The sequence below is a fragment of the Scyliorhinus canicula genome, chromosome 4 (genome assembly GCF_902713615.1).
Source record: "Scyliorhinus canicula chromosome 4, sScyCan1.1, whole genome shotgun sequence".
Taxonomy (NCBI): Eukaryota; Metazoa; Chordata; class Chondrichthyes; order Carcharhiniformes; family Scyliorhinidae; genus Scyliorhinus; species Scyliorhinus canicula.
Window position 1 is genome coordinate 72217577 of NC_052149.1, and position 23166 is coordinate 72240742.

General features: G+C 47.3%; 1 protein-coding gene across 6 annotated transcripts in view; it reads right to left on the reverse strand.

Moving 5' to 3' along the window:
- Nucleotides 1-4256: 4256 nt before the first annotated feature.
- Nucleotides 4257-23166, reverse strand: part of sgip1a (SH3GL interacting endocytic adaptor 1a) — a 282072-nt gene continuing 263162 nt past the window's right edge. For 5 of the 6 annotated variants that reach the window (XM_038794456.1, XM_038794455.1, XM_038794457.1 and 2 more), the window contains 4 exons: nucleotides 13724-13926; nucleotides 10368-10432; nucleotides 8385-8549; nucleotides 6582-7239 (listed from right to left, as the gene is read on the reverse strand). In XM_038794456.1, the coding sequence (XP_038650384.1) occupies nucleotides 7217-7239; nucleotides 8385-8549; nucleotides 10368-10432; nucleotides 13724-13926 (456 nt within the window). In that variant the 3' untranslated portion in view covers nucleotides 6582-7216. Of the gene's footprint in view, nucleotides 5627-6581; nucleotides 7240-8384; nucleotides 8550-10367; nucleotides 10433-13723; nucleotides 13927-23166 lie in introns of those variants that run through there. The other variant, XR_005460343.1, reaches the window with a different exon arrangement.

Consider the following 23166-nt stretch of genomic DNA (forward strand, 5'->3'; position numbering starts at 1 on the left):
GGCTAAACGCTGATAAGTCCCCTGGACCTGATGGGTTATATCCCAGGGTATTAAAGGAAGTAACTCCAGAGGTAGTGGATGCACTGGTAGTAATCTACCAAGAATCCTTAAAGATTGGAAAAGTCCCAGAGGATTGGATAACTGCCAATGTAACTAACACGCTTATTCAAAAAGGGAGGGAGACAAAAAAAAAATAACTATAGGCCAGTTAGCTTAGTGTCATTGGGAAAATGTTAGAGTACACTAGAATAGATGTAATAGCAGAGCATTTAGAAACGCATAATATAATCAAGCCGAGTTAGCATGGCTTCATGAAAGGAAAATCATGCCTGACAAATTTCTTAGAATTCTTAAATAAATAAAGGGTAACCAGTAGATGTAATACTTGGATTTCCAAAAAGCGTTCGATAAAGTACCACACAGAAGGTTACCTAATAATGTAAGAGCCCATGGTGTTGGGGGGTCATATATTAACATGGAAAGAAGATTGGTTAACTGATAGAAGACAGAGTTAAGATAAGAGGCACAACTTCAGGATGGCAACCTGTACCTAGTGGAGTGTCACAGGGATCAGTGCTGGGGCCACTATTATTTACAGTGGGCATGGTTTTACGGCGATCTAACAATGTAAATCCCACCCATTCTGGGTGGGGTCACTTTTTAGCAAATCTGCATATTAAAGGGAGACAACTAGTCTCCCTTTAATGTGCAGATTCCCAAGGTACCCGAGGTTTTGAGATCAATCGCCCTTGCCTCGGAGACCTCAGGCAAGTGCTGTTCAGTACTGATTGTCACCCTGAGCAGACTGTCAGAGTCATCTGGCAGAATGCCTCATCACCAGAACTTACAAACAAGCACCAAGACCTAGCTTGGCTGGTGGTGAGAAGGGCCCTCCCCGTCAGAGTTCTTCGTGTACACCCGAAGGCTCAGCACCATTGCACGCTGCCCTCGGAGTGGGGGAAATGAGATGGTCACCCACCTCCTTGTGGAATGTGCCTTTGCAAAGATGGTCTGGAGAGAGATGTAGTGGTATTTGTCAAGGTTCATCCCGAGGTGCTCGGTGACACAGGATTCTGTGCTCTACGGACTGTTTCCAGGGACACACACCAAGACAAACATCAACTGCTGCTGGAAGGTCATCAACTCGGTGAAAGACACTCTTTGGTCTGCCTGAAACTTGCTGATCTTCCAGTGCAAAGAATTGTCCTCGACCGAGTGTTGCAGACTGGCACATTCCAAGGTCCAGGACAATGTGCTGAGGGACGCACTCAAGCTTGGGGCAGCTGCCGCCAAGGCACAATGGGGAAAGACCACAGTGTAAGGTCTCACCAGCAAATGTACACCGAGGGGTGGATAACAGTGTAAAACCCCTCGTTCCGGGTCTTCAATACTCCAATGTATAAAAGAAACATGACAATGTAAATATTTAAGAAAGAATCGTAACGTAAAGAGGGATATGATGGAAGAAAGACAAGTGATGTGTAACTTTGATGGAAATGTACAATCAAGACAATTTGAAGTGTTCTGTAATGTTTATTAGAGATTTTATGAATAAAGTATATTTTTTGAAAAAAAAACTGGTTGCTACAAGCAGGGATCAGATGGAATGGCACTCGTGTGGCCTCCCAGGTGCATGCCCTTTTGGCAGTGTAGTGCCCTGGCACACCTGATGCCACCTGGGTATCCTGCCTGCCACGGTGCTCAGGTGGTGCTGGCAGGGGCACTGCCATGATGTCAAGCTGGCATTTTTTTGTGCATTGGTGATCAGGCTAGGGGTGCCCTGTGCAGGTATTGGGGGTTGCGGAGGGGGTGGGGGAGGGGTGTTGGGGGTCACTTTGGGGGCTCCAGAGATTGGGATGCTATTTAAAAAATGGTGACCCGATCTCTCGCTACACTGAGGAGTTTGAGCAAGTGGATTAGTGCACAATATGGGGCTATGCGCAGCCTCGACTGCGCATTCCCTTCTGAGGCCCCCTATCGAACACGTTTTATAGCATTAGAACATAGAACAGTACAGCACAGAACAGGCCCTTCGGCCCTCGATGTTGTGCCGAGCAATGATCACCCTACTCAAACCCACGTATCCACCCTATACCTGTAACCCAACAACCCCCCCCCCCCCCCCCCGCCTTAACCTTACTTTTTAGGACACTACGGGCAATTTAGCATGGCCAATCCACCTAACCCGCACATCTTTGGACTGTGGGAGGAAACCGGAGCACCCGGAGGAAACCCACGCACTCACGGGGAGGACGTGCAGACTCCGCACAGAGTGACCCAGCCGGGAACCGAACCTGGGACCCTGGAGTTGTGAAGCATTTATGCTAACCACCATGCTACCCCTTTTTTAAGGTCTCTTGTGTTTCTTGGTGCTGTGAGTGCCGGGAAGCACGTGGCTAAACCCACTCATTATGGAACTTTGTTCCCATTTAGTTAAATCCCATCCAACATATATTAAGGACTTCGATGAGGGAGTGAATGTAACTATTGCCAAGTTTGCAGATGACACAAAAATAGGTGGGAAGGAAAGTGCTGAGGATGGTACAAAGAATCTACAATGGAATATAGAAAGGTTAGGTGAGGGGGCAAAAACCTGGCAGATGGAATATAATTTAGGAAAACGTGAAGTTATGCATTTTGGTGGGAAGAATAAAGGAGTTGAATGTTATTTAAATAGAGAAAGGCTGCAGAAAACTGCAGCACAGGGATTTGGGGCACCTCGTGTATAAATCACAAAAAGCTAGAATACAAGTTCAGCAGGCAATTGGGAAGCAAAGGGAATGTTGGCCTTCATTTTGAAGGGCATGGAGTATAAAAATAAGGATGTCTTGCTAAAACTATGCAAGACACTAGTTAGACCACACCTGGAATACTGTGAACAGTTTTGGTCCCATTATCTAAGGAAAGATATACAGGCATTGGAGGCAGTCCAGAAAAGGTTCACTAGGTTGATCCCAGGTATGGAGACATTTTCTTATGAGCAGAGATTGAGGAGGTCGGGCCTGTACTCATTGGAGTTAGGAGCAATGGGAGGCAACCTTATTGAGACGTATGGGATTCTCAAGGGGCTTGATAGGGTAGAGAGGTTGTTTCTCCTGTGAGAGAGTCTAGGACCAGAGGGCATATCTCAGAGTAAGGGGTCACCCACTTTAAACAAGGATGAGGATATTCTTTTCTCAGAGGCTAATGAATCAGTGGAATTCTTTACAGCAGAGGGCTAGAGAGCCTGAGTCAGCACCAAACAAAGAACAATACAGCACAGTAACTGGCCCTTCAGCCCTCCAAGCCTGCGCTGATCACGTGTCCTATCTAGACCAATCACCTGTATCCTTCTATACCCGGTCTGTTCATATGTCTATCCGGATAAGTCTTAGAGGTCGCTATTGTATCTGCCTCAATCACCTCATTTGGCAGTGTATTCCAGGCCACCTCCACCCTTTGTGTAAAAAAACTTCCCTGCACATCTCCACATCTCTCCCTCACCTTGAACTTGTGCCCCCTTGCAATTATCTTTTACACCTGGGAAAAAGTCTCCAACTGTTCACCCTATCTATACCCCTAATAATTTTATAAACTTCTATCAGGTCGCCCCTCAGCCTCCATCTCTCTAGGGAGAACAATCCTAGTTTATTCAATCTCTCCTCATAGTTAATACCCTCCATACCAGGCAACATCCTGGTAAACCTTTTCTGTACTCTCTCCAAAGTCTCCATGCCCTGCTGGTAGTGCGGTGACCAGTTCAGTATTTTCATGGCTAGGTTAGACAGATTTGTAATCAGTAAAGGAATCAAGGGTTATAGAGATAAGGTGGGAAAGTGGAGTTGAAGATTAGTCATGATCTCATTGAATGGCAGAGCTGTCTCAATGGGCTACTTCTTGAATGACCTACTTCTGTTCTTACGTCTTATGGCCTCATTCAATTTTGAGTAAATCACTTTCATTGCTGTCTGCTTGATTGTGAAGTATTGTAATGTGTGAAATGTTCAAATGTTTCACATTCAGCTAAAGTTGACAGCAGGAGCTTCTCATTGGTTGTGTTCAGGTGATCTGCCCAGTCATAGAGCTGTTTGAATGCACTGCACCTGGCAATGTTTAATGCTGATACTGGATATGCAAGATAGTAGTAAGAATTCAGATTCCCAGCATAGACATCCTTCAATTTGACTTTAAAATAAATCTGAATAATAGGAATTAAAAAGAAAATGGGAGAAATTATACAGATGCTACAATCCAGATTTTTTTAAACTTTATTTAATTTCAAAGAAAAGCGACATTTAACCTTTTAAACAGTTCTTACAGTTTAATTTCCATACTGTATAGAATTTAGAATTTGATTTATAAATGGCCAGACCATTTCTTTACTACATAATACATTAAAACATAATTGCATATTCATAATTATGTGCAATGAACCAACAGGGAAAACAGTCACCAAGGAAATGACATATATATTTGTATATATGTATATATATATATAAAAAGTCGGTATTTACAAAATTGCACGCAAGATGAATGGAGCTGTTTCTTAGTTTTGTTCCAATATTCTCCCTCTCTTCAGAAGGTGTTGACTCCTGCTGAGATATGGTTGCACAGGCCCAAAGGCCTTTCAGTATTTCGTCCAAAGTAGCTATCCTTTTGCGTGTGTGTGTGTGCCTGACAATGAGTGTTGACAGGCTATTCAACTATGAATGGTATGACAGCAAGCATGATCCTGTTCTCAGCTAACATCCACATACGCGCTCTTACCACTGGGAGCCATTGCACAGTAATCAGGGATGGGGTACCTGACCAATTTTTCCCTCCCTAGTCCAGGGGACTCGAAGGCTAATTGTAGTGTTTCAACTGCTGTCTTATGTTAAATCAACCCTCACAAACCAGGAACCAAACCTTGGACATTCTGGTCTGCACAACGCACATTTATAACAGTGTTGTATACGGCAGCTTTGAAGTTGCACCACAACGCACATTTATAGCCAGCATTTCTTTTATCCAGGAGACCACTGAGGTACCAATGGAACTATTCCTATCTATAAGTTTACAAAAAATACCAGAAATGGTCGGATCTAATTATTTTTCTCAATCCTTACAAGTACAATCACAGTGCACAGCAGCTGTGGGGAAAGTGTCAGAATACTCCAAAAAGCCAATACAAAGGGCATCAATTTTCCCTTTCCCATCATTTGATGGACAGTTAGAAAAAACCCAAAGTTGATTGTAATGTGCGTAATAGACCACTAAAGGAGCAACACCTGCTTTATCATTAGCACTGAGGGAACACATCAAAGGAGAAAAATAACTCCATACCACTCCAAATTATGATTCATTTAAAACCAGCTCGCAGCTCCAAATGTACCAGCCATCCACTTATATGATAGAACTCTTTCTCCAGTTGGTGGATTGACTTTAAAAGCAGCACATGTGAAAGCTTTTGCACACGTGGTTTCTTTAAGTTTGCAATGGGCATTAAAAAACTGGTGTTGGGGAAGGTGGTCTGCAGACCAGGTGATCTGGTTATTGGGAGCTGAACTACTGGTCAGGAAGGTTGCAGTCCTTTGTCTGCTGTTTTCTGGCCACCGTGTAGGTTGAGCCTCTTTATTCAAACTTCCATTCAAGGTGGGGTTGCTATCTGTGAAGTGAGACAAAAACATGTATCTTTTTGCAGGTGCTGTTGATTATGAATATAAACTATTTATAGGCATCACCACTAACGCTTTAGTAGCAACCATAGTTTTGATCCTGTTTTTAAAAAAAGATTTCACGGTGATTTACACTTTCATTAATATCAATGACCAGAAGATAGCGATATGTTCAGTGGCAAGTGTGCAAAAATGTTTGTCTCTTTATAGTATATATCCAAACACTTTGTACAGACTGCACCGAGGATTCAAGAACCGTCGATATTTTATGATCCAGTTTAGTCATGCAAAATTGTTTTTTGCTGGGGCAGTGAATTGGACAGATAAGTTTCATTTAAACACTCCAAGATATTTCCAATAGTCAATATCCCCAGTATACTAGACAGATTTCTTTAAAAGCTTTAAATAACGCTTTATCAGCAAATGTGTCAACGCAAATCTGATTTAGAGTTGATAACAAAAACAAACCTGCCCGGTGTGTGTCTGATGGAACTTTGAAAATGAAATCCAAGGTGGTCATTTGTTCGCTTTTTCACATTGCAACATTTTTTTCAACTTTGAAATCGTTTCATTTTTTTATTATGCAAATATTGCAACCACATTACCAAAGCAAAATAAATGTATTTTTTGAGACAATGCTGGAATCAATATTCGCATTAGAATGCTCTCACTTTCAGCACTGACATGGAACTAACATAACATTCCAAACAGCAAATGTAATATTGGAATTACAGAGAATTAGCCTGCAGCCGAAAGATATTTCAGGTGGCATCCGAAGCATAGGGTGCCATCTGAAATGGTAAGTTTTTTCTATCAGATTCTGACTGGCCTCTTGGATTTTGTGTTATCAAATCCAATATTGACAGACTTTCTTTTAATCTCTGAGAAGTAACCGCCACTCTTTCCCTCTCCACCACCTACCCCCACCCCCGCCCCCACCCCCACCCCACCCCAAGATATTTATCCAACGTTATTGCACACCTCTCTCACTAGACAGGGCATTCTTCTAAAACATAGCATTGCTTTGCAAAGTGATTCTTATTCAGTAATCAGGAGATCGGGAAGGATTTTAACATCAAAAATATATGTATGCAAACAGTAAAAAAAAAGTAATTAAAAAATCTTGGCATCAATACTGGTAGATCAAGGAGCTAAAAATTGAAAGAATGCAATATAGTTCTTAGATAATGATACTCATCTCAAATACAATGCTACATGTTTGAAGAGGCACAACCTACAGGTTAATTGTGATATCTTGGAAGTGCCTGTAACAGCTGAACTACAGATATCGGGAGTGAGAGTGTGGGGAGAGGTGAATACCAAATTACAAATACATTTATTACACTGTAAAATACGAAATGTTACCAATGTCACATCGATCATTTAATAATACTGCAGGACTGGTCGCCATTTTCTGATGTTTCTTTGACTTCTTGTTAGAAATGCTCTGGCTGCATGGAATAGAGGTTTGAAATCAACGAGTAAAAGTTTGTTTGCAGGTTCAGTCTTTAACGTCTCCTGTTTGTTTTTAAAAAGCTGTCCGGTGAGTAACACTGAACACTGGACAATGTTGTGAGCACTCAGTTGTCAGCCATGTATTTCCCTATAAAAGAAATAGAACTAGATTAGAAAATGCTGGAGTCAAACTCAGACAGACATTGATAGCTGGTGTGGCACATGTGAGACAGACCTTACATGGTGTTAAATGCACATTTCTGAGGCAGATTCACTCTATATTCAGCTGTACTATCCCTGACTTTGCATGCAGACACTGCACTAACTTTCTGGGGAGTTCTTCTGATCACTTACTGTAGCTTTAATGGAATTGGTGGCTAAAAATGGGGTTTCTGGTGATTTGTCGTTAAATTTATATGATCTATCAGGAGAAACTCCAAGGAGTCCATTTTGAGTTTTGTGCAACCAACTGTGCAGGTCAGCTTCTGGCTCCAGCAGAGAAGAAAACTCACTAATTTTGAGGGCTTGGTCGAATTTAATTCCACCAGGTGAATTCTCGGACACCAATGTATATCTTGGCACAGCTGCTTGCAAGTGAAATGGTGAGGGTGAGATGGAGGAGTGGGGGTGGGAGGTGATGGTCACAGGGTGATCATAGTGGGCAAACAGCTCCTCTGAGATTTGCAAAGGTAATTTCAACACTTGCCTTTAGTGGGCCTCTCATTCCATCATTGTCCAACCCAAGATGCAATCAAGGTCCTTTTTACATCATATGCCACACTGTAAGTGGCCTGTTTCTAGAAATAGGCAAGCAATTTAGACAACTGGTGGTAGGCTTCAATAAAATGGGACTGGCTGCATTGCTGGTGTAAGAAGCTAGAAGGGCAGTGGTGGAATTTTCAGACTTTTACAGATGCATTAATATCAAGTGAAGGCAGTGAAAATTAACTCCAGGAGTTGATTCCCAAAATCAGGGAATGTCTCTCCAGCAATACCTCTGAAAGCAGTGGGCATCCACTATTACCAGAGAAAAGAGCAAATCTCCGAAACAGCCAGAAAAGTCCATTGGGGTCAGCACCGGAGGCTCCAGCTGGGTGAGGTTTCAGCATAGCTGCCAAAAATCACTGGCCAGCAGCTTTTCGGGGCTAAGGGGAGCGGGGATAACTGGATTGCTCTTTGAAAGAGCTGACACAGGTTTGATGGGCTGACTAGCCTCCTTCTGTTTGTAGGATTTTTTTGTGCAATGAGGTAATGGAAGTGATTAAAATTATTCTACGGTTTTTTGAGAGTTACCTGCTGCAAATCTCTTTTTGATGAGTGAAAACCTATATCCTGCTCCAACCAATTCAATATCAACTCCAGACAACGTGCTCCCTTCACTGGTGAACTGTACAGCCAATGTTGCAGGTTTACTTGGTCCTTCTGATAGCTGAAACCTGGCCAGAAGCGATCCAACACCTAAAATAAATCAATGGAAGAATGTGTGTACAGAGGAAGCTGGAGCTTTACACATAAACTTTGATAAAGTCCCTTTTGCAAAGCAAATTAGCGAATACATGTGACAAGGGGCTGCAGTACACTGGGGATTCAATTAGTGCATGTGATGAGATATTGTCCACGATGAGCAGTCCATACCAATCACTCTGACTTGCACTGAGCAGAGATCAGGCATTGAGAGAGATGGAAGACCAGAAGAGCAGTCACCTCTGAGCCACTCTTGTACTCTGCCCCACAAGATCCTCAACAGCAGCACTGTGATGGAGGGCCAAGAGCAGGTCATCAAACTTCCCATTTAGACACAGCTGGTTTGTGGCTTTGCAGATCTCAATGCAGGAAGGGAGAAATTAGATTGAAATTGTGTTTGTTTGACACGGCAATATCGTTACTGATTCAGACATTTTCAGCCCTCAGGAGAACCAAGAGTTACGGGGTTAAAGGAGAAATGTTTCCCTGTTGTAACACTGACTAATTTTCTTTCTGTTGACCACAGCATAAAGGTGCCATTTTCTTCACTTTCATCTCATATCTTTGTGCTGTTGGAACTTGATGTTGTCACAATCCAGAGTTTACCAGGTTTTCCATTCGAAATGAGAGGGTAAACCCTTCTAATACTTGTTTCTATTTACATAGAACATACAGTGCAGAAGGAGGCCATTTGGCCCATCGAGTCTGCACCGACCCACTCAAGCCCTCACTTCCACCCGATCCCCGTACCCCAATGACCCCTCCTAACCTTTTTGGTGATTAAGGGCAATTTATCATGGCCAATCCACCTAATCCACACATCTTTGGACTGTGGGAGGAAACCAGAGCTCCCGGAGGAAACCCACGCAGACATGGGGAGAACGTGCAGACTCCGCACAGACAGTGACCCAAGCTGGGAATCGAACCTGGGACCCTGGCGCTGTGAAGCCACAGTGCTATCCACTTGTGCTGCCATGCTGCCCTAATTTGAATTATATCAGAAATTAATTCATTACCAGCAGCTTGGCATCTTAGTTTTTTCTTCAATATGCTAGCATTCTTTGGCATTCTTATGCCACACTTCATTACCAATGAGGAGTGTGAGCAACTGATCAGCTCTTAAACTTTTTATTTAGGCCATTTGAGTTTCTCTTCCTGTAGAGTGGTGCCTTGCCATTACTATGCACTTCTGCTAGTGTGGTGAATGTTATCTGTGTGAATGAATGTCTAGGTTTGGTACCATTGTTCCAACCCAAAAGTATTTAATTTGTAACTTCAATAGAATTAATCAAAAGTTGTGGGCGATGGAGTGGGTTGACAAATTGTGTTTCACCTTTGAACCCTCAATTTGAATGCAGCACAGACTATAAGGAAAAAAAGTCTACCATCTATTGACTAAAAGGACACTGTAAAATCGCAACCAGTGGTAAGTGGACCTGAATCCAAAGCAAACAAAATGGGAAGCAAAATTGAAGAACGGCCTATGATACACATCATGCAGTTGAAAAGGGTCTGAGCCAGTCAACGACCTTGAGTAGATCCGGTGAAAGTAGAGCTACACTCCATGAGACACTGATGCGCAATGTACAATTTACTGAGCATTGTCAGAGGACCTCAGCGGAGCTGGTCAGTGCTATTGGTTGGCACTTCACAACATAGGCATGGTGAGGTGAGTGCAATGTGTGTATAGAATCTAATGCAGATAACTTGCAATTTTAAAGTTTAATTTTACACTAGGATAAAAAAATAACAGACTGTAATGAGTTCCAAAATAAAGTTTAGTTCAATAGCAGAATTTCATTCTCAAGTTACCTCCATTTTCAGATTTCTGGGATATATCTGGGATCTTCCAAAGAATCCTATGTTGTTCGGCATTCCTTGAAAAACAAAGCCAGTCAGATAGTTACTTATAAAACTTTAAACTGTTGAGATGAACAAGACCCGTCAAAATTATTCTTCCTCCCCTGCGGCTGCTGGGTGTCACTGGAGATGGAAATTTAATCATCAGGGGTACCTTACCCAAGTGATCATTTTAACACAATCAATAAGGCTATTCCACCAGGAGGAATATCACAGTGGAGTCAGCATTATCCTACATTAACATATACATACGTTCTGGCAGGAGGTGAAATCAAATGCAAAGAAGTGAGATATGATTTCATTTTGATAGGAGGAATGAGGAGGGGCAATATAGGCTGGAATTCTCTGGTCTTTGGGATTCACTTTTCCCACTGGCAGTGCTTCCCCGCCAGTGGGCTTTGCGGCGCCGTGGGGTTGTTTCAATGGGAAAAAGCGGTGAGAGGATAGAATCCCGCCGCCAGTGAATGGCGCGCGGCAGAGAAAGAGGCGGCTGGGGGACCGGAGATCCCACCCCTGATCTGGGTGCAGGAACAGAGAGACCCAAGGGTATAAACACGCAGACCTTTGGAGGTGGCAGAACAAGTTGAGAGGGCTTTAAAAGGATATAAATCAACCTCAGCTTTACAAATAGAGGCTAACAATACAAGGGCAAGGAAGGAATATTAATCCTTCGTAAGTCAGCTGGAGTATTGTGGTCAATTGTGAGCACCACACTTGAGGCCCTGGAGAGGGAGTAGAGGTGATTTACCAGAACGATATCAGTGATTTTGATTAGGTGTAGAGAACGTGCGATTATTCATCTTGGAGCAGAGCAAGAGCAGATTTTGAAGAAGTGTTTAAAGTCATGAAGGTTTTGATAAAGTAAATGGGGAGAAACTGTTTCCAGTTGTAGAGGTGTTGGGATCCAGAGGACAAGAATTTAAGATAATTTACAAAAGAGACAGAGGCGACTTTTTTTTTGCAACAAAATGCAATACTGAAATGCTTGGTGGAAGCAGATACAATAGCAACTATCCAATGGAATTTGATAAATACAAAAAGGCCCAAATCCCCTGACCAGCTTCAGAACCAGAGCATCAGTAGGAAACCCATGCAGACATAGGGAGAAAGTGCAAACTCCACACAGACAGTTAGTTACCGGAGGCCGGAATTGAACCTGGAACACTGGAGCTGTGAGGTTGTAGTGCTTGCCACTGTGCCATCCCCCGTAAGTGTTTAAAGTTCCCAAAGCTTTTCAGTGAAGTGAATGGGTGAGTGAGTGATTGACTGATTGATTGATTTAGTGTCACATGTACTGAAGTACAGTGAAAAATATTTTTCTGCGGCCAAGGGTACGTGAGTGAGTGCGTGAGTGAATGGGTGAGTGAATGAGTGGTACATTAATGGGTGAGTGAGTGAATGGGTGAGTGAGTGAATGGGCGGATGGGTGAGTGGGTAGCTGGGCCAGAGAGGTAATCGAGTGGTGGGGGGGGGGGCATAATCGGGTCTTCGCGGTAAGATAGCGAGTCTGTCAGAAAATAGTTTGGGGGGGGGGGGGGTGAAGTCAGGTCAGGTTGGGGCAGAGGGTAATCAGGTGTTTAGGGGAGGAGTTTATTGGGTGATTGGGGTCGGGTGGCCGAGAAGGGTAGTTAGGGATTAGTTGGGGGGTTGGGGTGGTGGTAAGGGGGTTAGTCAGGTGGCCAGGGTTAATTGTGTTATTTCAATTGGTAATTGGGTGGTCAGAGGGGGTAGTTGGGTCTATGCAGGGTTAGGTAGGTAGTGTCATGCTGGTAGTCAGGTGGTTAGGGGCAGTAAGGTCTGATCATGAGGGTGACCAGAGTTTGTTTAGGTGGTCAAGAGCTAAGTTAGGTGGCTGGGGTTGGTCAGGTCGGGATGTGGTGGTAATCGGGTGGTCGAGCGTCAGTTGTGGAGTTACCCAGATGTTAGCTGTTAGACCAGATTCTAATCTGGGTAACTATCAAGCTGAGTTGCACAGATCTGTCCCAGGTCTCCGAATCTAGTTCAGAGTCAGAGACATTCATCCAGGCTCCTGGAGAGCATGGGGAATTGCCCATCAGAAAATTAAACTTCCCAAGTAATTCCCGCGTAGGGTTCTGACACACATCTTCAGTATAAATCCAGTCTCAGGTGATCTGGAAACTGGAGGTTTTGGACCGAAAAGTTTACTGGGCAACGGGAATGACTAGGGGACTGGAATTTCAATGATTTGGCACAGGTACAATGGGCCAAATGTTACTCCATCTGTGCAGTAACAGGTGATTGGTAGAGAGAGTGGAGTAGTCTGGTAATTGGTACAGTAAGAAGTCTTACAACACCAGGTTAAAGTCCAACCGGTTGGTTTCAAATCACTAGCTTTCAGAGCACTGCTCCTTCCTCAGGTGAACCTGAGCAGTGCTCCAAAAGCTAGTGATTGGAAACAAACCTGTTGGACTTTAACCTGGTGTTGTAAGACTTCTTACTGTGCTCACCCCAGTCCAACGCCGGCATCTCCACATCATGGTAATTGGTAGAGAGAGTGGAGGAGTGGCTGGTGATTGGTAGAGTGGAGCAGTGGCTGGTGATTGGTAGAGCGAGTGGAGCAGTGGCAGGTGATTGGTAGAGAGAGTGTAGCAGTGGGTGGTGATTGGTAGAGAGCTGAGTAGTGTCTGGTGATTGGTAGAGCGAGTGGAGCAGTGACAGCTGATTGGTAGAGAGAGAGTGGAGCAGTGGCAGGTGATTGGTAGAGAGAGAATGGAGCATTGACAGGTGATTGGTAGAGAGAATGGAGCAGTGGCTGGTGATTGGTAGAGAATTGAGTAGTGTCTGGCAATTGGTAGAGAGAGTGTAGCAGTGGGTGGTGATTGGTAGAGAGAGTGGAGCAGTGGCTGGTGATTGGTAGAGAGAGTGGAGCAGTAGCTGGTGATTGGTAGAGAGAATGGAGCAGTGACTGGTGATTGGTAGAGCGAGTGGAGCAGTGGCAGGTGATTGGCAGAGCGAGTGGAGCAGTGGTAGGAGATTGGTAGAGAGAGAGTGGAGCAGTGGCTGGTGATTGGTAGAGAGTGGAGCAGTGGCTGGTGATTGGTAGAGCGAGTGGAGCAGTGGCAGGAGATTGGTAGAGAGAGAGAGTGGAGCAGTGGCTGGTGATTGGTAGAGAGAGTGGAGGAGGGTATGAACAGAGATGACTGGAGTTGGAAGAATAGTGACAGGTCTTTCCAGATTTTGTATGCAGAAGGAATTCTCAGGTGGAAATACTAGGTGAAGGCAAAAGAACCACATTCTCAACAAACAAGTGGCACAGCATCAATGGAAGAACAGAGATAATGTCTTACCATGCAGCAGGTGGAAGTACAGCCTGTACTTTTGCTACTCCTCCATCCACAGGAGTGAGGAACTGGACATTATTGAGAGCGACAGGTGTAACCATTGCCTCTGCATTATATTTATAATCTATTCGAAGATCAGTGGTGGTGGGCTCGCAGCGCCAGCTCACTGCTAGGCTCAATGGTGTGGACTGAATACCCTGTGAAGATACCTTCAGAAAAGGAAGATGACTATTAGTTCTCTATGATGTTCATTTTATTCTTAATTAAATGGTCCCTTCAAATATTCTCTCTTTCCTCCTGAATGTGTGCTGTTGGAGTATGCTTACACAGGTTATCTTCTCCACTTCACTGAAGTAACTGTCCCTCACAAGAGGCCTGACACTGGACCATTTGATAAAAGGGAACTTTACCTAACATCGACTCATGTTCACTTTCCAGCCAGAGTCACTGGATTGGAATTGGCAGCAGAAGCAATGGTTGAATTTTTTTTCATTCCAGAGCCTTAAACATAGAACATAGAACAGTACCAGCCCTTCAGCCCACGATGTTGTGCTGACCATTTATCCTAATCTAAGATCAACCTAACCTACACCCCTTCAATTTACTGCTGTCCATGTACCCGTCTAAGAGTCGCTTAAAGGTCCCTAATGACTCTGACTCCACCACCTCTGCTGGCAGTGCATTCCACACACCCACCACTCTCTGTGTAAATAACCTACCTCTGATATCTCCCCTATAACTTCCTCCAATCACCTTAAAATTATGTCCCCTCGTGACAGCCATTTCCACCCTGGGAAAAGTCTCTGGCTATCCACTCTATCCATGTCTCTCATCACCTTGTACATCTCTATCAAGTCACCTCTCTGCCTTCTTCGCTCCAGTGGGAAAAGCCCTAGCTCCCTCAACCTTTCTTCAGAAGACATGCCCTCCAGTCCAGGCAGCATCCTGCTAAATCTCCTCTGTACCCTCCCCAAAGCATCCACATCCTTCCTATAATGAGGTGACCAGAATTGGACACAATATTCCAAGTGTGGTCTAACTAGAGTTTTATAAAGCTGCAGCAAAACCTCACGGCTCTTAAACTCAATCCCCCTGTTTATGAAAGCCAACACACCATACACCTTCTTAACAACCCTATCAACCTGGGTGGCAACTTTGAGGGATCTATGTACATGGACCCCAAGATCCCGCTGTTCCTCGGCACTTCTAAGAATCCTGCCTTTAATCCTGTATTCAGCATTCAAATTCGACCTTCCAAAATGAATCACTTCACATTTATCAAGGGTGAACTCCATCTGCCACTTCTCAGCCCAGCTCTGCATCCTGTCAATATCCTGTTGTAACCTGCAACGACCCTCAACAGTATCAACACCTCCCCCAATCTTCGTGCCATCAGCAAACGTACTAACCCACCCTTCCACTTCCTCATCCAATTCATTTATAAAAACCACAAAGAGCAGAGGTCCCAGAACAGATCCTTACAGGCCACCACTGGTCACCAACCTCCAGGCGGAATACTTTCCATCCACTACCACTCGCTGTCTTCTTTCGGCCAGCCAATTCTGTATCCAGACAGCCAAATTTTCCTGTATCCCATGCCCCCTAACTTTCTGAATGAGCCTACCATGGGGAACCTTATCAAATGCCTTACTGAAATCCATATACACACTGCCCGACATTCATCAATGTGTCTCGTCACATCCTCAAAGTATTCAACGAGGCTTGTGAGGCATGACCTGCCCTTCACAAAGCCATGCTGACTATCTTTAATCAAACTATGTTTTTCTAAATAATCATAAATCTTATCTCTCAGAATCCGTTCCAATATTTTGCTCACCACAGACGCAAGACTGATGTGTCTGTAATTCCCAGGGATTTCCCTATTCTCTTTCTTGAACAGGGGAACATTCACCTCCATCCAATCATCCGGTACTAGTCCAGTGGAGAGTGAGGACGCAAAGATCATCGCCAACGGCGCAGCAATCTCCTCCCTCACTTCCCGAAGTAACCTTGGGTATATCCCGTCAGGCCCAGCGGACTTATCTACCCTGATGCTTTTCAAAATTTCCAGCACATCCTCCTTCTTAATATCAACCTGTTTGAGTCTATTAACCTGGTTCACACTGTTCTCATGAGCAACGTATTAATTTAGGGCCTCCCCCATCTCCTCAGACTGCAGGGACAAGTTGCCTCCACTAACCTTGATCGGCCCTCTTCTCACTCTGATCATCCTCTTATTTCTCACATAAGTGTAGAACGCCTTGGGGTTTTCCCTAATCCTTCCCGCCAGAGTTTTTTCATGCTCTCTTCTAGCTCTCCTCCGTCCATTTTTGAGTTTCTTCCTGGCTAACTTGTAACCCTCTACAGCCGAGTGAGATCCTTGCTTCCTCAACCTTAAGTAAGCTTCCTTCTTTCTCTTGACTAGAAGCTCCACTTCACTTGTCATCCAAGGCTCCTTCACCTTACCATTCCTTCCTTCCTTGTCTCAGTGGGACAAAACTATTCAGCACTCGCAGCAAGTGCTTCTTAAACAATCCCCACATTACTGTTGTACATTACCCCGAGAACAACTGTTCCCACTTTATGCTCCTCAGCTCCTGTCTAATAGCAGTATAATTTCCCCTCCCCCAATTAAATACCTTCACATACTGTGTGTTCCTATCCCTCTCCATGACTATGGTAAAGGTCAAGGAGTGGTGGTCCCGGTCACCAAAATGCTCTCCCACCAAGACATCAGACACCTGGCCTGGTTCGTTGCCGAGCACTAAGTCCAATATGGCCTCCCCCGCTAGTCGGCCTACCTACATATTGAGTCATATTCCTGTACACACCTGACAAAATCTGCTCCATCCAAACCATTTGCACTAAAGAGGTTCCAGCCAATATTAGGGAAGTTGAAGTCACCCATGACAAAACTCTGTTGCTTCTGCACTTTTCCAAGATCTGCCGCCCAATCTGTTCCTCTATCTCTCTGCTGCTATTGGGGGTCTATAAAAAACTCCCAATAAAGTGACTGCTCCTTTCTTATTTCTGACTTCCACCCATACCGACTCAGTAGACCCTCAACTACCTCCTTTCCAGCAGCTGTGGTGCACTCCCTAATTAACAATGCCACTCTCCCTCCTCTTTTACCTCCTGATGTACCATCAATTGGACGCGAGACACGATGAAGGTCCAGACTTAGGCTTTAATCAGCTAGATGTTAGCCCGGTGGTCGACTACAGTGAAAGGCCGACCGCCGGGAACTCTGGGTACTTATAACCCGCCTCCGAGGCGGGGTCTACTAGCCTCTCGACCAATTGGTGAGCAGTCACATGACTAATCCCATCCAATCAGCCGAGGCACATGACCAGCCAGAGCCAATGGGAAACCAGTGCTCTGCACCAATGGCAGTGCTCCCATTCATACCATCACATTCAACCCTTGTGGAGAAAGAAGCCCGGGGGGGGTGGTGGTAGAACATAGAACAGTACAGTACAGAACAGGCCCTTCGGCCCTCGATGCTGTGCCGAGCCATGATCACCCTACTCAAACCCATGTATCCACCCGATACCCGTACCCCCGCCCCCCCTTAACCTTACTTTTTAGGACACTACGGGCAATTTAGCATGGCCAATCCACCTAACCCGCACATCTTTGGACTGTGGGAGGAAACCGGAGTACCCGGAGGAAACCCACGCACACACGGGGAGGACGTGCAAACTCCGCACAGACAGTGACCCAGCCGGGAATCGAACCTGGGACCCTGGAGCTGTGAAGCATTTATACTAACCACCATGCTACCGTGCTGCCCCTTACCGTGTTGTAAGGGTTAAGGGTAAAGGGGGGGGGGGGGTCCGAGAACTGGTGGTATGAGTAGAGACAATCGAGAAGATGGGGGCTGCCCACTGGCCAAAGTGAACAAAACTGAATACAGTTGGGTGAAAAAAATATTACAATAGAGTCCAATAAAGTCCCATGGTTGTATCAGATGGACACGATCAGCCTGTCGGGTGCCCGTGGTGTTCTGGTGGACCGTCGCAGTGGAGCCGGTGATGTTGGGCCGGTTGTCGTTCTTGACTCCGGGAGCGACGGTCGTAGATGTGTCTCCGTATCCCGGGCCGGTTAGGAGAGACGCTGTGATTGGGGAGTCTGTGCGCTGGGTCGTGGGGGCGCAGGGGGTAATCGGGATTTGGGGGGGGGGGGAGGTGTTGATGTAGGGGGAGGAAGGCCGCACGCCGGCGGGTGCCAGGACCCGAAGCGAGACCGTATCCTGCTGACCTTCGGGATACTCCGCGTACACATACTGCGGGTTGGCGTGGAGTAACTGGACTTGCTCAACCAACGGGTCGGACTTGTGCACCCGCACATGCGTCCGGAGCAAGATGGGCCCGGGGGCGGTCAGCCAGGTCGGGAGAGGGGATCCTGAGGACGACTTCCTGGGAAAACAAGAAGCCATTCATGAGATGTTTGATTAGTGGTAGTACAGAGGAGAGACCGGATTGAATGAAGGGCGTCGGGGATGACCTCTTGCCAACGGGGGATAGGGAGATCTCTGGACCGTAGGGCCAGCAGGATGGTCTTCCAGATGGTGCCATTCTCCCGCTCGACCTGACTGTTTCCCCCGGGGGTTATAACTGGTCGTCCTGCTAGAGGCTATGCCCCTCTGAGCAGGAACTGACGCAGTTCGTCACTCATAAAGGAGGACCCCCGGTCGCTGTGGATGTACGCGGGGTAACCGAACAGGGAGAAGATGGATAGGAGGGCCTTTATGAAGGTTGTTGTGGTCATGTCGGGGCAGGGGATGGCGAAAGGGAAGCGGGAGTACTCGTCAATAACACTCAAGAAATATGCGTTGTGGTTGTTGGAGGGGAAGGGACCCTTGAAGTCTATACTGAGATGCTCGAAGGGGCGGGATGCCTTGATCAGATGCGCTCGCTCGGGGCGATAGAAATGCGGTTTGCACTCGGCGCAGATGTGGCAATCCCTGGTGACGGCCCTGACCCCCTCAACGGAGTAGGGCAGGTTGCGGGTCTTGTTAAAGTGGTAAAAACGGGTTACCCCTGGATGGCAGAGGTCCGTGTGGAGGGAGCGGAGGCGGTCAATCTGCGCGCTGGCGCAGGTACCGCGGGATAGGGCATCGGGAGGCTCATTGAGCTTCCCTGGACGATACAAGATATCGTAGTTGTACGTGGACAACTCGATCCACCACCGCAAGTTCTTGTCGTCCTTGATCTTGCCCCTCTGTGCATTATCGAACATGAAGGCTACTGACCGTTGGTCCGTGAGGAGGGTAAACTTCCTGCCGGCCAGATAATGCCTCCAATTTCACACAGCTTCAACTATGGCCTGTGCCTCCTTTTCCACCGAGGAGTGGCAGATTTCGGAAGCATGGGGGGTCCGGGAGAAGGCGGCCACGGGTCTGCCCGCTTGGTTCAGGGTGGTCGCCAGAGCTACATCGGACGCATCGCTCTCGACCTGGAATGGGAGGGACTCGTCGATAGCATGCATCGTGGCCTTTGCGATATCCGCTTTGATGCGGCTAAAGGCCTGGCGGGCCTCCATCGACAGGGGAAAGGAGGTGGACTGGATGAGGGGGCGGGCTTTGTTGGCGTAGTTGGGGACCCACTGGGCGTAATAGGAGAAGAAGCCCAGGCAGCGTTTGAGGGTGTTAGGGAGGGGGAGTTCCATGAGGGGGCGCATGCGTTCGGGATCGGGGCCTATCACTCCATTACGCACTACGTAGACAAGGATGGCTAGACGGTCGGTGCTAAACACGCACTTATCCTTATTATAGGTTAAATTAAGGGGTTTCGATGTTCGGAAGAATTTTTGAAGGTTGATGTCATGGTCCTGCTGGTCGTGGCGCAGATGGTGACGTTATCGAGATACGGGAAGGTAGCCCGTAAACCATACTTGTCGACCATTCGGTCCATCTCCCGTTGGAAGACCGAGACCCCATTTGTGATACCGAATGGAACCCTGAGGAAGTGGTAGAGGCGCCCATCTGCCTCAAATGCGGTGTACTTGCGGTCACTCGGATGGGGAGCTGGTGGTAGGCAGATTTAAGGTCCACCATGGAAAAAACGTTGTATTTCGCGACCCTGTTAACCAGGTCGGAAATACGGGGGAAAGGGTACGCGTCCAACTGCGTAAACCTGTTGATGGTCTGACTGTAATCAATGACCATCTGGTATTTCTCCCCAGTCTGAACCACCAGCACTTGGGCTCGCCAGGGACTGTTGCTGGCCTCGATGGCTCCTTCCTTTATTAGCCTCTGGACCTCGGGCCTAATGAAGGTCCGGTCCTGGGCACTGTATCGTCTGCTCCTAGTGGCGACAGGTTTACAATCTGGGGTGATATTAACAAACAAGGAAGGGGGGTCCACTTTGAGGGACGCGAGGCTGCAGACAGTAAGGGGGGGAATAAGGACGCCGAATTGGAAGGTCAAGCTCTGCAGGTTGCACTGGAAATCCAGGCCCAAGAGTGCCAGAGCGCATAGACAGGGGAGGATGAGGAGTTTGTAGTTTTTGAAAACCCTCCCCTGGACCGTGAGGTCCGCTATGCAGCACCCGGTGATCTGGACGGAGTGTGAACCCGAGGCTAACTAGATCTTATGTTTGACTGGGTGGATGGGGAGCGCGCAGCGTCTTACCGTGTCGGGGTGGACAAAACTTTCCGTGCTCCCGGAGTCCAGTAGGCATTTCGTCTCATGCCTGTTGAGCTTGATCGAAGTCGTGCGTGGTCGCGACTGGTCGAGCGTGATGGAAGCCAGTCATGGCGAGAGTTCCAGATTGTCCTCGGTGGCGGAGTAATCGCTGGCAGGGCCTTCCGTGTTGGCCCAAGGTGGCGGCCGCAGGACCCACACGTGGAGTCGGGGCCTCAAGATGGCGGCGCCCAGGACCCGCACGTGGAGTCGGGGTTCCAAGATGGCGGCGCCCAGGACCCGCACGTGGCGTCCGGGGCCCAAGATGGCGGTGCCCAGGACCCGCAAGTGGCGTGGGCCGGAGAGGTCAGTGCGCGGCGCTGGGCCCTGGGAGGGCCCGGGGGGGGGGGGGGGGGCGCGATCCGCGGTCGCTGCGCGGAACAGCAGCGACCGACTTGGTCTGGCAGACCACAGCGTAATGGCCCTTCTTCCCGCAGCTCTTACACAGAGCGGAGCGGGCCGGGCAGCACGGGTGTTTAGAGAGGCTGCAAAAATAGCAGTGGGGCCCCGCTAGCTTGTCGGAGCGTCCCGCAGCACAGGCCGGGGGGGGGGGGGGGGGGGGGGGGGGTGGTCGGGGTCAGCGGAGGACGGAGGTGGCGCGTGCCATGAAGTCCAAGGGGTTGCCGTGCGGCCAGGAGCGTATGCACGGGCGTTCAGGTCGGCGACCTCCAGGGAGGTTGCGAGAGTCCGTGCCTCAGCTAGGCTGAGGGCGTTCTTTTCCAGTAATCGTTGGCGGATAGAGGAGGATTGCATGCCGGCAACGTAAGCGTCTCTAATTAAGAGTTCCATGTGCTCAGTCGCAGAAACTTGGGGATAGGCGCAATTTCTCCCCAGAGCCGTGAGGGCCTGGTAAAAAATGTCGAGGGACTCACCAGGGAACTGTTGACTAGTAGTCAGGAGATGCCGTGCATATATTTAGTTGACCGGCCGGAGAAAGTGTCCTCTTAGGAGATCCATGGCCGCGTCATAATCATTTTCGTCCTCAATCATTGAATATACCGCCGTGTCCACGCACGAGTGGAGGATGTGGAGTTTCTGCACCTTGGTGGGCTTGCTGGCTGCAGTCATCAGGTAACTGTTGAAACACGCCAGCCAATGTTTAAAGGTTGCAGGCGCATTCGAAGCATGCGGGCTGATACGGAGGCAGTCAGACTTGATGTGTAGCTCCATTTCAAAATTCTAGCTGATTAAATTGATGTACCATCAATTGGACGCGAGACACGATGAAGGTCCAAACTTAGGCTTTAATCAGCTAGATGTTAGCCCGGTGTAAGGCCGACCGCCGGGAACTCTGGGTACTTATACCCCCCTCGGAGGCGGGGTCTACTAGCCTCTCGACCAATTGGTGAGCAGTCACATGACTAGTCCCAGCCAATCAGCCGAGAGGCACGTGACCAGCCAGAGCCAATGGGAAACCAGTGCTCTGCACCAATGGCAGTGCTCCCATTCATACCACGACACCTCCCTCCCTATTTTTCTGAAAACATCTAAACCCCGGAACATCTAACAACCATTCCTGCCCCTGTGAAATCCATGTCTCCGTAATGGCCACAACATCGTAGTTCCAAGTACTGATCCATGCTTTAAGTTCATCTCCCTTATCCCTGACACTCCTTGCATTGAAACAGACACACTTTTACCCATTCCAGAGTGCAACTTGCTGCATACTATTTCTGCCTGTTCAACAGCTACCCTACCGTCTGATCCATAGCTCTGGTTCCCATCCCCTGCCAAACTAGTTTAAACCCTCCCGACCCAGGATATTGGCTCTAGCCAACCTCCCACCCAGGATATTGGTGCCCCTCCAGTTTAGGTGCAATCCATCCTTCATGTACAGGTAAAGAGGTATATTCATTGGATACTAATTTTACAAATAGGTCTTCAATCAGATATTAGACTTCCTGGGCTAGATTCTCCGCCGGCGGGATGCTCCATTTTGCCGGCAGCCAGGGAGATTCCTGATGGCGTGGGGCTGCCCCACTATAGGAAACGCCATTGATTAGCCGGCATAACGGAGCATCCCGTCAGTGGGGTAAAACAGAAATGTGGCACGGTGCGGCGCAGAGTCCAGATCTGCATTGCAAAAGACCCTAATGCCTGTTTTGGGTGTAGATCCTAGCGGCTTTGTTTTTCCCTTTATGTATATGGCAGACCATGCACTTCCAATGTTCAATGAAGGTGGGCACTGCCTGTCATAGTGGGTGGTTGGACTTCTTATAGTGTTTGCGAAAATGGACACACCATCAGAATTCAAGACTGATGGAACCATCAATTCACCAGACACGTGTTTTCCGATATGAATATAGGCTTTAATCTACTTACTGCAGAGCCAGCCTGTTACCCGTTGATGAACTCTCGGTGAACTGCAGGCTGACTCTGGACAAGGGTATTTATACAGCAGCACAAGGGGGAGGAGTCGTGGGCGGAGCCAAGGGTGGAGCCCTGTACAAGCTCCTGAGCATTCCCAGAGCTACTGCCCCTAGTGATCGGATAACGCTACTGCGCTTACAAAGATACAGTGTGAATTACCAAGTTACATTCACCACATTGACCATGGCACATTTTGCCAACCAAGTGGCATAATTACCAAGTGCACCCAGTGACAATTGAGGGCCAACTCTGGGTGACAGTGTAAAACAGCCAAAACTGATTCAGACACATCTCTCCTAGTTTTCAATTAATTACCTCCATTTATAACAAGGACAGATGTGTGGGTGTGGCACACAGAAGTATGCTTCTTAAAGGAAGTTGTCCGTCTGATGTG